This window comes from Gopherus evgoodei, chromosome 6 (genome assembly GCF_007399415.2).
Source record: "Gopherus evgoodei ecotype Sinaloan lineage chromosome 6, rGopEvg1_v1.p, whole genome shotgun sequence".
Classification (NCBI taxonomy): Eukaryota; Metazoa; Chordata; order Testudines; family Testudinidae; genus Gopherus; species Gopherus evgoodei.
In genome coordinates, this window is record NC_044327.1 from 10588699 (window position 1) to 10604108 (window position 15410).

Sequence of the window (15410 nt, forward strand, 5' to 3'; positions counted from 1 at the left end):
CCCCCAGGTACTGGGCTGCAGTGCAAGCTAGAGGGGCTGACACAGAGAAGTCAGGACCAGTCAGAGAACTTCCCATGTCATGAAAACTCACTCCTGGAAAGCTGGGTGAGGTAATATGGGGGGGGGCAGGAAGAGTAATATATATCAAGGTGGGTGAGGTAATATATTTTATTGGACCAGCTTCTGTTAGTGAGACAGACAAGCTTTTGAGCTTTCACAGAACTCTTCTTCAGGAAGAAGACAGAACTCCATGAAAGCTCCAAAGCTTGTCTCTCTCTCTCTCACCAACAAAAGTTGCTCCAATAAAAGCTATTACCTCACCCACCTTGTGGCTCTAATTTCCTGGGAACAACAGGGCTACACCAACCCAGCATACAAAAATGCAAGATTCACATGAACAGCACAGAGTGACCACCATCACACCAGGACACTATTTTCACGATTCATCTTAGCATAATGTCATCATCACACCAAGGAAGCAGCACTATCAGGACAATGAGATAAATATGGCCACATGGGCATGCCAAAAATTCACAGTACAAGCACACTGGGATCCACACAGCAGGATAGTAGTGTCAGTTTAGCTCTCAGTCTCGGAGTCCATCCCCACTAAACTAAGCCCAAAGGTTCAGCTAAACACAAGGGCAGCTGCAAATAGTTGTATGAACAGCAGGATCTACACTGCCACAATAGGAGGAGTTGCATGTCAGGGCACTAATTCCCAATCCCAGTGCAAGGCAATATGGGATCCAGGCACCAGGTCCTTAGAACCAGAATTTGTACTCACAGGAGAGTGGGATGAAATTAGAGAAATTACAGAAGGCGACTCCCAAGAAACAAGGCATTGACCAAATGGCTGGGTGGATGTTAAACAACCATCACCAGCCATTGTGTGCAGCAAGTGAATGACAATGAGTAACTTAATGACCACCATCACCAGAGAATTACTCAACCCTGGGACTCAGCAATGCCTCCCCTTCCTCCCAACATGATCACAAGCCCTTCCCTTAGGAGACAATTCAGGTTTCTCGTGATAGGAGAGGAAAAATCAGGCTACCTCTCCCTGCCCCCACAACATGGTGCCTGGACTTGTGTCTGCCAGAGCACATGGACTAAACTAAACATATTACAACAGCAGAGAGTTTGATCCAGCCTTCCCTTGGGAGACAATTCCATCCGAACCCCCAAGGCAGAGATTGTACTGCTATGAAGATTTCCCCTGATAGTTTCAGTTTTCGTCTCCTACCTCACCCCTTATCCCTTCCCCACGGCCTCTTCCGTTCCACCCCTCAGCCCCTAAGAGGCAGTCACTCAGATGCCAGGGAGGGGGAACCAAGCACACTACATGGCCACTGTCTCAGAGAGACAGGCATCTCTTCCTGGGCAGGGAGGGCAAGCAGGGACACCACACCCCACAGGAGACCAGGAGATGCGCCTCTCCCCCCCACCAATGCCTGTCCTGGTCCAGCTGCCCGGGGGCAGGGCATGTTTTTGGAGATGCCGCTAGCTGAGCCCCCTGCTCCCCACCATGCAGACGGCCATCCCACCAGCAGCCAGGTGCTGGCTCTCTCAGCGACCTGGAGGGTTTCCAGTCCCCCGCCCCAAGCCACCCTCACCACAAGAAAGACCCCCTTTGAAATACACTTATCAGCTGCTGCTACTGGCTGCCTTTAGTTGGGTGAGAGGTTAGGAGCTGCTGCTGCAGAGCCAGAGAAATCACACCTGCCACAGTGCCACAAGAAGCAGGTAGGAGAAGGAGGCGGAGTCTCTCAGCTGCTCAGCCCCTTGCTCCAGGAGCAGTTCCCCTCACTGATTGGCTAGTGGCCAAAAACCAGCTAAACTGCAAGCGCTTGCACTCCCCTATCTAGCCACTCTACTGCCCCCGCCCCCACAGAATAGCTGATGGCTCGTTGGTCCCCATAAACAGTTGACTGGTGGGAGGGTGCCCTTGCCCCTTATAGGGGCATGCCCCAACCGACCTCCTTCTTCCCCAAGGCCCCAGCTTCTCCTCCTCCCTAGGAGCCCAGCTTGCTGGAGCTCAGTTCTTTCCCCCTCCCCTCACTGATTAGCTGTCTCTCAGCAGGAGGGAGACAGACAGCTAATCGGCGAGGCAGAGAGGGGGCAGAGTTTATGCAGCACACTAGGGGAAGCCAGCAAAGCCAGCCTGCAGGAGCCCAGCTTGCTGGAGCTCAGTTCTTCCCCTCCCCTCCCCGCCGCAGGATCAGCTGTCTCCTTCCTGCTGGGAGACACAGGTGATCGGCAGGGGTGGGGTATGCAGCACGCTGGGGGGAGCGGGGCAGGCCAAGCTTCAGAGTGGAGTGTGGGCCCCGCCCCTGGTGCCATGGCAACCCCACCTAAGGTGGGGCTTTTTTGAAAATGTGCTGAGGGGAAGCAGTTGCTTCCCCTGCACCCCACTAGCTACGCTACTGTCTGGGCTCCTTGCTATTATCTCAGCACCACTCTGTGAGGGAGGGAATTGTTGTTATACAGATGCAGAACTGAGGCACAGAGAAATGAAGTGACTTGTCTAAGGTTACACAGGAAGCTTGTGGGAGAGCAAGAACTGAACCCAGGTCTTAAGGGACTCAGACAACAAGCTTATCAACAAGGCCAGGCTTCCCCTCCGAAGAAGCAGCAGAGGATCTGATTCTGATTACATTTACACCAGTGTAAACCAGGAGGAATTCCCTGAAGTCGGTTACTTATCATTCAAGATCATTTACTGCAGTGCCCTAGCCGATATCACAGCCTCCCTGTGCGAGGTGCTGCACATACACATAGTAAAATACAGGAGCTTACAGTCTAAGTAGACAAGATAGACAATGGGTGAGAGAAAAGGATATTACATGGAAGCCCAGCTGAGGCACCGAGGAATTGAGTGATTTGCCCAAGGTCACAAAAGAAATCTGGAATAAAGGCAAGAACTGATCTGCATTTCCTAAATCCCAAGAGAAAGCCTCCTCTCCATGCACGTGCATGTAGATTGGTTAAATCAGAATCAAGTCCCAGGTTTGCATTAGATCTCTGATCCAAAAAGAAATAGTAAAATTGTACAACGAATGTAGATAGCACTCTGGGTAATGCCCTAGCCTTTCATCTCTAGAAGTGGAAACCTCACGTCAAAATGAACCTGGAGGTGTTTCATATATAACAAAACTACTGCATGGTTGGCAGGACTGTATAAAAAAGGACACAGAATGGAAGTTTTGTAGGTTGGGCTAGATCTGTTTGGTGGAAGCTTGCATCATATTCACCCAGCTATAGCCAATGTTTAGAACTCATTGCCACGAGAAAGAAATTCACCCATAGTTGCATAACCAATAAGTCTTATTAATAACCACATTTATTACGGCAGTGCCTAAGGACCACCCAAGAGTGGGGCCCAATTGTGCAAGGAGCTGTACAGAGTAATAGATGTTCCCTGCCTTGAAGAGCTTACAATCTACATTGAACCATTCTTTATGGACCTATGCTTGGCATACACACAGGTTTTGTACCAGTATGATTATGAAAAAATCAGTACAACCCCTGGTGTGGATGCTGTTATACAGTTTCAAAGGTGCCTCATACCAGCATATTTTATTCTGCTTCCTGTGTGGGAATAAGTTGTACTGCTATAAGCACATTTATAACAGCATAATGACATCCCCGCTAGGAGGTTGTACCACTTTAATTATACTGGTGGATTCAAAACAGTACAACTCGTATGTGTAGAAAAGGCCTAAGCCCCTTTAAAAACCATTCTTTATATGGTTATTCACTGAAGAGTTTACACAAAACATTTTCACACTGCGTGTTGTTTGTGTTGTGTGGTGGCTCACCTGAGTCACATGGTAATGTTTCTGGTACCTGGTTGGATGACTTAACCATTTGAAGCAGGAGAACAATGAATAGTCAACTTCTGGTGTGAAAAAATGAGCATTCACACTAAATTCATCAAAAATTTCAGGATTCATGACCATTTTCATGAACACCCATTCCTTAGCGCAACAACATGACCTCAGGAATGACTATTAACCAAACCCAGTGCTTTTATACACAGAAATATTAGTGAATTCCTTTTCTTAGCCACAGAAACTGTTCTACCCAATTGACACTGCAAAAGCTCTTTATGACTAAATTCTCTACATAAGAAGTACTCCACAGTGCCGTTCTATGCCCAAATGGACCCAATAATTAAGACATTGAGCTTGCATGTTGAAGAGGATGTTCTCAGAGCTCATGTTTAGTTTGGTTTCTCCCGAGATTGAGAAGTTCATGAGAGTTCAGTTTTTAATTGAACAGCTTGCCAAAGCTTCTACAGTGCTTTGAATAGGCATAATTTTCTCCAGTTCTTAATAGCAAGTGGAATCTTTGGTGAATCTCTTTCAAAGATGACAACACTGCAAGATTAGGTTTTACCGTACATTTCTGTTTTTAACCCCCCCCCCAAAAATTTAATGTTTCCTTTTGTTCCTCTCTGTGGGCTCTCATATTCATGTGTCCTCTTGGTATTTTTGTTTTGTTATTTTAAAGGAACAAGACGGCCAACGTCTCGCTCATCTCTCGGAGCAGCTTCCTCTTTCAAAGTTCCAGTGGGAAACCAGAACAGCTCCTAGATGGCCCTGCTTTAATATTCAAAACTCGGAGAGTCATTACTGGACTGTGATAAAGTAGCAAGACGGCATTGTATTTTTACCCACAGACTAAGAAAAATGCAGCTGAAGAAGAATGTTGCTTCTGAGAATGACTGATAATCAGACAAGTCATAAGAGAACATGCTTCTAAACTGAAATCCCTCCTACTGCAGATTAAAATTGTGCTGTGATAAATGAATTTTAATGAGCTACAATGAATTTTAATGGGATATATTCTTGTTTGTGTGAAGGGGACATATTCATAGCATCGACTTGATTTTCCAACAGCTTAGAAATTGTTGGTTTACTCATCTGTTACCTGAATTGACAATGAAATCTGTAAATAATGATCTCTTTACCAGTATAATCGACTTCCAGGTGGAAACTTTCTCAGCAATGATCGATAGGTGTCTCCAATTATTCCCTGGTTGGACAGCTCAGATGTACAAATCTCTTCACCTCATCTTCTCCAGTAGGGCAAAAAGCTGGAAGCTTGGAACCCATTACTATCAATATTTCCCCAGCTTTCTTCGTTGAATCTGTCTTTGACTGGCAGCTGTTGGGAATGTCAGCACATGCCTTGGATTACTCTAGCTAAGAAATGGTCATCTCTATCATGGTGCAATTTGTCTTAATGTGTACGTGAGTTGGAGTGGATGGAACAGTAGGCCAGAGATATCATTTAAGTCCTAAAAAGACACTTGTATGTCTCTGCATTTGCCCAGTCACGGATGCCTCCAGTGGTCACCCTAAATTCCTATTACAGCCAGGGTCCTGACTCAGTCCCCTGAACTTTAAGCATGTGAGTAGGGCCATTGATGTCCATGGTCAGAGTCTAGGCTCCTCTAGTATTGGTAATTTGTTTTCTCCATCAAGTATTGTTCTGATACATAAAATTACAGGCTATTTTTGAATTAACATTGTTAATTCATATAACTGGAGTTTAGTGGGTCTTTGACCTCCCCCTCATTTTCCCCACATTCTTCCATTGTACTGAATTATCAGACCTGAAGGAATTTCACATCATTAAACACCCACCAACACCCCACTCAAAGAAATACCAATTCATCTGCATTTTTATACAAAAGCAGACTCAAATTAATTAATGGAAAGAAACTCCAGCAGAATGGAAGATGTGATGTTCTCGTACTGAAATGCCTGGCTTATTAAATCTCTACTCCTTGCAAAATAGATGATGGATTTTTAATGTGTGCTCTGGATTCCAATGAGCCAAAGTGAGCTTGAAAACTCCCAATTACTGTATTTTTACCATAGATGTCACTGTGAATAAGTGGTGGTATCATTTCAATATGTGAAATAGACTTCTCCATTTCTATTTCAATCTGCATTCCAAATTTTCGGAGTTTCTTTCACTATTATGAATCATTCTCACCTTTTTCAGTCTAATATTTTATGCAACAAGTTCCATAACTCTTCCCTCTGAAAATCATACAATCCAGCTGGCAGTTGCCTGGTATCCTTTTTGAACCTAGCTATTGGTACATGCAAATGGTAAACACCAAGAGGATGATGTTGTTAGCAACTCTGATGCAGTTAACCCGAGTTACAGAATTGGATAACTTTTCCTTGTAGGTGGCTTCAGTCTACATCACATCACAGGATAGGCCTGGGGTTCTCAAACTTCATTGCATCATGACTCCCTTCTGACAACAAAAATTACGACAGGACCCCAGGAGGGGGGAACCGAAGCCTGAGCTCACCCGAGCCCTGCCACCCAAGGTTGTGGGGGGTGGGAGGGGGCAGAGCCAAAGCCCCATTGCCCTAGGCTGGGGGGGACCAAAACCCAAAGGCTTCAGCTCCAGGCAGCCCCTGTAACCTTAGTCCCACTGCCCAGGGCCCCAGAAAGTCTAAGACAGCCCTGGCAAATCCATTAAAATGGGCTTGCGACTGACTTTGGGGTCCCGACCCACAACTGCTGGGATAGGCCATTGCTGATTGGCTACAAACAGTGTACACATTTTGTGTGTTTTTAAAAAAAAAAAAAAAGAAAAAACATCTAAAATAAGTCACTGGGATGCCAAAGGCTCTGAGTGTGCTCGCCTATCACCAAAGGCTAAATTATACAGCTGATCCAAAAGGCCAATTATTTTTCATAGGAAATGAATTTATTCCCCTCCCCCTCAAATTATCCACAATGTGGTTCTTTTAATTATTATTATTATGAAAAAAAACAGAAAACCAAAACATTTATATATATATTTTTTTAAATTACAAATTGTTTTGGATTTTCAAAAAAAAACCCATTTTTTTTTACCATAAACTGAACCTAAAATTGAAGAATGACAGTTTTGGGGTAAAATGGCAAAGAAATGCATCCAACAAAGTGGGTATTCACCCATGAAAGGTCATGCTCCAATACGTTTGTTAGGCTATAAAGTGCCACAGAACTTTGCTGCTTTTACAGATCCAGACTAACATGGCTACCCCTCTGATATTTGACAGTTTTGGGGTAGAAATTTTCAGCTTCTGGTTTGTCATCAAAAAATGCCCACTAATTCTACTAAAAGGCCATCATCTTTCAGTGGCCTCAGAATTAAATAGAACATTATAAAAGCCTTATTACTGATGGGACTAGAGTCTCTCTCTGTCCTGCCCCCTGTTTCTGTTGGTATTTTTATGTAAAAATGTCATGCCTGCCATGCAAAGTGTAATATACTATTGCTAGATAGTCATTGTTTTCCTTTGAGTTTCAATATTGTTTGCTTTGGTGCCAACAATTAAAATAGTCAAGTAATTGCTTTGATGCTCAAATAGCTGCTTTCACATAAGACCCTCTGTCTCCCTCCATCTCACAGCCTGGAAGGAAGATCTTTATGCTGTGATGTTCAAAGGAGGCCAAGGCAATTCATCCCAGATACTCAAAGATATTTAAGTGCCTAACTCCCACTAGAGTTAAGTGCTTAAACACCTTTGAGGATCTGGGCTTTAGGCACCAAATCCCATTGAAATTCAACTGGAGTTCAAAGCCAATCAAAGGAAATACTTTTTCATGTCATGATTAACCTAGGAACTCATTGCCACAAGAAGTTGTGGAAGCCAAGAGCTTAAGAAGATTCAGAAAGGGCTTGGACATTCATATGGGTATCAAGGGTACCCAATGTTGTCATAACTAATTACAACAAAAATTTGGAAGGGATATTAAACCTCTTGCTTCTAGGCTCAAACTAATTCGGGAATCAGGATGAGTCCTCCATGAGGGGAAGATTATCCCACATTTCCCACTCCAGGGTTTTTACACCTTCCCCTGAAGCATCTGGTACAGGCAGCTGTCAGAGACGGGATACTGGAATAGGTGGACCAGGAGTTTACTCCAGTCTGCAATTCCTGATGCAGCTGATGAGGAGAGTACCTATATATTGACTCTGAAAGATGCTGATGGCATGAGAGAGTATGATGGGTATCACCTGTCAACCTCATGTTTGGCCCTCATACAGTACCAGTTAGTGGCGGAACTGGACACTACTAGCTATGAAGAAGACACAGCAGAGAAATGGGAAGACGGACTCAAAAGCAGACTAGACAAAACACTTAGAGCCCTAGTGCCTTCAGACAGTGCACACCTCTGGGGGGCAGCAGTTGTGGACCCTGGCCAGGATACACTCCTAAATAGGAAGGCCTTGTGCTAGCGCAGAGAGATGGATGAAGGGCCTGACCCAAAGTCCATAGAAGGCACTGGAAACTCACTTCACTGGGTTCTGGATCAGGCCCTACTTGACCCTCCTGGCTCTTTTCAGCCCCACCACCTACACTCACGAAGCAGGTTTGTGGAACAAACACCCATCCCACAAAAATGGGAATAGGTCAAAACTTCTCCATCATACCTGGCTTTGTTGAAGGGCTGAAACCCCAAAAATTTTCAGCCAAAAGGGTTTTTCGACAAAAGGTACACATATTTTGTGAGACCCCCCCGCCCTCCCACACACTATTTTCTAATCAACTCTGCACCTGAGCTGTATTTCTATTTTTCAGGCACCACCCCCACACCACCAACTTTTGTGTTGTGCTAGGACACGGGCCTGCCCCTTGATAGCAATAGTTGAAACATTGATTGTGGAGAAGCCGCAGTTTCATATCCTGTTAGAATGAACTTGACGTTTGGATCTGCTCAGAAAAAATGAACACTGCACAGCAGTGGCAATGAGTAGCATCTATTTATTATGATAAACCTGGCTTTATGGACTGATACACAGAAGCTCTTAACTTCTCTTTGGCATGGTACTTAAAGGCCCTTCGGCGATCGTGTTTTCAAGTACAGATGTGCCAAACAACATGGGAATGTATGTCTTGTGTTTGGTTATTCTACAACAATACCAGTTCCATAGAATACAACTCTGCTAGCATGTACCCAGAGCCTCTTCAGTCCTACCACAAACAGTCCTTCATGTGATCAGTTAGGGGATCTTTTTCAGTTACATGATTAGAACTCACTCATATTTACACATTACGGCCCCCAGATGCCACAGCAGACAACATATAGGCAGGTCGCAGCATGCACAGGAGCTCTGCTAAAATCAGTGTGGCTCAATACTAGCACTACAGACCAGCCACACACTATCAATTACTTAATGCTCTATGGCTCTGATGTTGCATGTGTTTCAAAGTGGGTGGCCCCTTGTTCCTCCTTGGAGCGCCACTGATTTCGCCGTGCAGGCAGAAGCATCTGCGCACACAGGCCCAATTGCAGATCAGGGTAAAGTGGGATTTTACTGTGATATTTGCTGTTTTTCTTAAGTCCCCAGCAACTGGAGTCACGTGATTCCATGACAGGTTTCAGAGTGGTAGCCGTGTTAGTCTGTATTAGCAAAAAGAACAGGAGTACTTGTGGCACCTTAGAGACTAACAAATTTATTTGAGCATAAGCTTTCGTGAGCTTAAGTGGGTTTTAGCACATGAAAGCTTATGCTCAAATAAATTTATTAGTCTCTAAAGTGCCACAAGTACTCCTGTTCTTTTTGGTGATTCCATGAGAATCCCAGTTTTCATGAAATAGAAAAGTAAGTTTCCAGCCCTCACGGTTGCAGTGGAAAGCTTGAAAATGTGACCTTAGTGCCCACTAAAGGCTCGGAACCAGAAAGTAAATAAAAAGACCCTCAAAATGTATTTTTTTAAAGCAACTCATGATTGCTAAGTTAATCTCATGATTTTAGATGGACCTGACACAGGATTTCTGAGTGCTTGGGGTTGGAAATACTGTTAATAATAACACCTAGCTCTTCCATAGCACTTTTTATCAGTAGATCTCAAAGCACTTTACAAAGGAGGTCAGTATCATTACCTCCCTTTTATAGAAGGGAAACTGAGGCACAAGGAGGGGCAGTGACTTACTCAAGGTTACCCAATAGACCGGTGGCAGAGCTAGGAATAGGATGCAGAGTCCTGATCTCTCATGGCTACTGAGTGGTCAGCACAAACAACAACAACAATAAAGGTGATAATGAGGCTGCTGGGCTCGTCTTGCGCCTATAGATGCTATTTGGATAATTAACTGTGTGAAAGGAAGTGCCCAGTGCCTGCGCAGGGCAGAGAGATTACCTTGACGGCTTTGACACTGTAGCCCTTTGTAAGTGAAAAACTATTTATCACAAGTTTTTAAAAGGCAATAAAAAAATCACTAGGAGGAATTTGAATTTCTCAAATTACAGCAAGATCCTCCAGGGAATTTCCCATGTAGGTTTTGAACTGAGATGTCTGTGGATTATATTGAAAGAAAACCCAAACAAAACCGCCCTCTGAAGTGAGATTTTGAACATGGCTGTCTGAGGAACTTTAGCATCAAAAGCTCAGATGACAGAACTCTTTTCTCTGGGAAGCCAGCTTACTGCTTGGGGCAGAATTAAGCAACATTAAATGTTTAATCAAGGATAAAAATAAATAAATCCAGGCTGATATGTTAACTATGGGCATCCCACATCAGCTTTTAAGGAGGCTTCACTCTCAGCCCTCCCCCTGTGTAAGGGAGTTACCTGTTAACACAGATATTTACTCCTTCAGATGATTTTTTTAAACTGATTTATGTAGAAGTGCTAATGCAGAGCCAGATCCTCGGAAAGAATAAGCTCATTCAACTCCCAATAACTCAAAGGAGAGTTGAGGGTACGGAGGTTCATGATGGAGGCCCTCAGAACCAGGCCATAGTTAGCCATAATTAAGCACTGGGCCGGGTTACCAAGGGAGGTTGTAGAATCCCTGTCACTGGCAGTTTTTAAGAACACATTGGACAAACCCCTCTCAGGGATGGTCTAGGGTTACTTGGTCCTGCTTCAGTACAAGAGACTGGACCTGATGACCTCCTGAGGTCACTTCCAGCCTTATAGTTCTATAATCCAATGAAGGGTAAGGCACTCAGAAAAGACACTGGACAAGCACTGGTTGTTTATGTTTCGGTAGCACAGAGAGGACCCAAGTGAGATCAGGAATCCACTGTGCTGGCCACCGCATAACACAGAATTAGAGATGGTCTCTACCCCAGACAGTTACAATCCAAGGCCCTGATTCAGGAAAGCATTCTTAACACTTCATCACATGCTTAAGTATTATACTGACTAAGGCTTAATACACAAGATAGACAGGGTACTTCTACACTGCGTTGTAAACCAGATCTGTGGGACATGGATTCAGTGTTTCCAGGCCCACACTTGAACACTCACACCGCATTGTAAACCTTGGCTTACAATAGCTAGACCCGGGTCTCATAGCCATGCTAACATGTCCCTACTGCACCATGCAGGCCTTCTGAGTCGGCTTTGCAGCTTGAGCTGTGTCCACACTGCAGAATGACAGGGCTTGGACATGAGTAACAGTGGACTCAAGCTCTGACCCCTCCCGCAGGTGGCTCCTAGAACCCAGGTCCTCTGTGCTTGCTGACCCGATTCTGAAAGATTTGGTTGGCCAGGAGGGATGGTTGGGCTCAAACCTGACTCTGAGCCTGGGTTTACAATGCAGTATAGACATACTGATAAAGAGTGGGAGGGGAAGCAGAGTCACAGAGAGGAGAAGTGACTTGCCCAAAGTCACACAGGAAGGCTATAGCAGAGCTCCCTGAAGAAGGAGATTGCTCCATCCTCATCTGGGAGGGTGAACCGCTTGTCCCCTTTTCTCTTCAGACACATTTCTGAAGCTCTGACCCCAGCCCAGCTCTCCTTCTAACCCCACACAGCCTCCTCCCCTCTCCTCCCATCCCAATGGGCCGTCTGCTGCACTCAGCCATGACTTCCCCTTCAATGAAAAAAAAATGTGGACCTCCAAATATGTAAATGGTTTTACCCCACAGTACATCATGGTTGTGTTTGGTAGTGCAACAGCACCCTGGGATGCGCGCACTGGCAGAAAAGTATGTGGTAAACTATGGGCTGAGAAAGGTAAATAACGTATCATCTTCCAAAACATTTGTAATAGGTTTAAAAATGGAGCCTTTGGGAAAATGGGAGTATTAGAAGGGAACAAGCATAATAAGAAAATATTACAATTCCACTGCTATATCCTTGGTAACCATAATAGTTAAATCATGACACCATAACTTGTAGGAGGGGAGTTTCAAGCAGCCTTCTAATACATTGCTTCTTCAGAAGAGATGCTATTACGGTGACACAATAGTTTTCTGTGGGTAATTTATTTGAGTGATTAAACTACTGTGATTTATTTTATGGTGGAACGTATTTTGGGGTTAGTCAAGCTGCAGGATGCTCCAGGGAATAAGTCAGTGCACATGGTAGCGAAGAGAGCAAGAGCGACAGAGATAAAGAGAAACAAAAATCACAGCAAAGAAGGTCAGGCCCACAATGTCCATAATTTAGAGACATCTCGAGCCTGTTTCTTTCTCATAATTTCAGCCAGAATGGAAGAATTTACAAGAAATTCTTTACCGTGGAAGATTAGAGATGTAGAATAGACTCCTCAGTTCTATGGCTAGAAGGGGCACTGGGGCATCTAGTCTGATCTCCTGTATGGCACAGGCCAGAGAACTTCCCTGAAATAATTCTTAGAGAAGATTTAACAGAAAAACACCCAATCTTGATTTAAAAATGGTCAGGCATGGAGAATTCACCACGACCCTTGGTAAGTTGTTTCAATGGTTAATTACTCTCCCTGTTAAAAATTAATGCTTTATTTCCTGTCTGAATTTGTCTAGCTTCAACTTCCAGCCCATGGATCATCCCAGATTCTCCCCTGCATTCAGGTTCCAGGCACGAAGAGCATGAACCTTACTCTAGACATTCCCACGGAGGAAAGGATTTATTCCAGCTACGGGGAGAGTGCCCAGGATCAGGTGTTGATGGGGTCCATCCTTTTTATAGCCACTGAGAGACGGGAAGCAGAGACAGAGATGGTGGGGAGAAAAAAATTTTGGACAATGATAATTTTTTTGAAAATCCCACTCCCACCTCCTTCCTTCTCTCTCTGAAAAATTTCAACCATCTCTATACAAGAGCAGTTCAAGGGGTGTCCCAACAGAAATGTCCTCCCTGGGGATAGCACTATCTTTTTGTCCTTCCCATTGTTACCCAGATCTTTACCTCCTTGAAGCCACACAATCAGCGCTGCATGCAGACCCCTACCTTTTAGACAGGGTGGACCAATAAGAATACACTACACCCACCTGTTCACTTCCTGGTACAGATCCAGCTGCTGATTATTACCTGGCTAAGACCCAGTTCTCTCTGACAGCACCTCTCCCCCAGTGTCCTACAATAGTAACAGCGACTGAGAAGGCCATCATGGCTGTTGCTCCACAGGGTTGAGCTCAAAGGAGAAGAGGGAGGTCACTTCCCGGGACAGGCTATTGAATTCGACAACATCCATGGCCACTAGGCAATTCCAGTACAGACATGGAAAAATCCAGAGCAAGGTCTCTATTTACACCCTGCATTTTGGGTCTCCAGATTCCTTGATGCTCAGTCTTTTTACATTCTCTAAGGTGACAAGGTTTGCTATCTTGGGGCCAGATTCTGATTCCTTTACAGTGACCAGCACACTCGCAGTGGAATGAGGTACTTCTCAGTGCGTGTAAAGGGAGGAGGATCTGGCCAACAAAACCCCTCAACATTGTGCTGGTTCCAAAGACTGGATGGGAAGCATAGTCTTCTGGTTAGGGAGCTAACCTGGGGCCCTGGAGACCCCAGTTCAGTTCCCTGATCTTGCACAGACTTTTTCTGTGACCTCGGACAAGACACTGCAATTGAGGATGCGATCGCAGCTCGGATGGACAGACCTGCGCTAGCTTTAATTGAGTTAGCATGGCTTAGAATAGCCGTGAAGATGTAGCAACGTGGGCTGTATAAGCTCACCTGGAACTCTGGGTACATGTGTTCCTAGCCCATGCAGCGTCTGTGCTGCTGCACCTTCATGGCTATTTTAGCCGCGTTAGCTAGAGTGAAACTAGTGTGTGTATGCATAGCCATGTTGCAAACACACCTCTAGTTGCAGGGCAGATGTACCCCACCTCTCTGTGCTTCAGTTCCCCAGCTGCAAAGAGGGATAACAGCACCTCTCTACCACACAGGGATACTATGAGCTGCTCAGGCACTATAGTAACAGGGTACATACAAGCGTCTGCGATACAGAAAGCCCTGCCAACAGTCAGCGGCTAAACACTGCCCTCCGATCACTGAATACGCAGTGTAGATCATAACACATGCTACCTGATCGAAATAGCAACGGCTGCGTGCAAAGATCAGCAATGACGATGCCAGCCTTGTTTAAATGGCAACGTGATAGTTCTTACTGTGACAACATCTCCACGATGCTAAGCGGGCTCCCATTCCAATGCGATTAGATCAGTGAGATTGCTGCTTATTTTTCACATTCGGGGAATTCATCAGTTTGTCTCAGGAGCTCAGAGGCCATCATCAGAACTAAGAAACCACCCCTGCTCCTCCTACACAGTCAATATTTTTATAGGATGAAATCTCTTTGGCAACTAATTGGAAAGAGTGATATGCTTTGGAAGCGATTTCTGAACAGCTGGACAGGGTAGCAGAAGGTCAATTCTCCTATGTCCTCCTTTTTTTATTCTCTCATTTCCCCCTCATTTCTCTTTTCCTCTCTCTTGCCTCCATCTGGTCTGACTTTGGCATGTTTCATTTAACAATCTCCTTTCCAAATCATGAGCCTGGCTTGGTAGACCATGGAAGTGCTCCTCTCTGGTTAGTTAGCTAGAAAACCGGGCAAGAATATCCACACCTGAACTGAGCTGGTAAAGGTGCGTACAGCGCTGAAGGCAAATCTCATGCCTGCCTTTGAGCCGAACTCAATGAAGCAGCTTTCAGATACAGCAGGCATGTGAGTCTGCCTGCTTATTTGTTTAGCTTAAATGCTGTTGATGACAAGCAGCTCCTAGCCTAGGATAGCTGTAAAGATCAATCCAGGCCCAAGTACTCTGATCAGACAAACCGAGTTCAGCTCCTGTGTGTTCTGGGCTGACTGCACTTCCAGGGAAATAAAACAATTATGGTCTGTTTTTAGGAACAGAAGCAGAGTCAGGAGTGGCAAGGTGAAAAGGGCTAAGTCATGCTAGTAGTGGGGTGGAGAACAGGTCCGTCTTGTTGAAAGTAGGTCTGCTCAGGAGTCGAAAGGCGTTTCATGATGAACCCTTACTGGTCTGCAGTGTTTGGCTCCCATTGTACTATGGTTTCCAGTGAATCCAAAACTACTGAAGATGGTTTAAGAACAGATTTTGTGTGGATGCCATCAGCCACTTGTCCTAGTGCCCCTGTATAAGGAATTAGGTATGCATGCTGGAAGAACTGAGGATAACAGATCTATCTTGCTTTCTCC

General features: G+C 44.9%; 1 protein-coding gene across 1 annotated transcript in view; it reads left to right on the forward strand.

Moving 5' to 3' along the window:
* LOC115653972 (cysteine-rich protein 1-like) overlaps positions 1 to 6287 on the forward strand; it is a 58739-nt gene extending 52452 nt beyond the window's left edge. The window contains exon 4 of the mRNA XM_030567842.1: positions 4516 to 6287. Within this exon, the coding sequence (XP_030423702.1) occupies positions 4516 to 4598 (83 nt within the window). The 3' untranslated portion in view covers positions 4599 to 6287. The remainder of the gene's footprint in view (positions 1 to 4515) is intronic.
* Positions 6288 to 15410: the final 9123 nt, after the last annotated feature.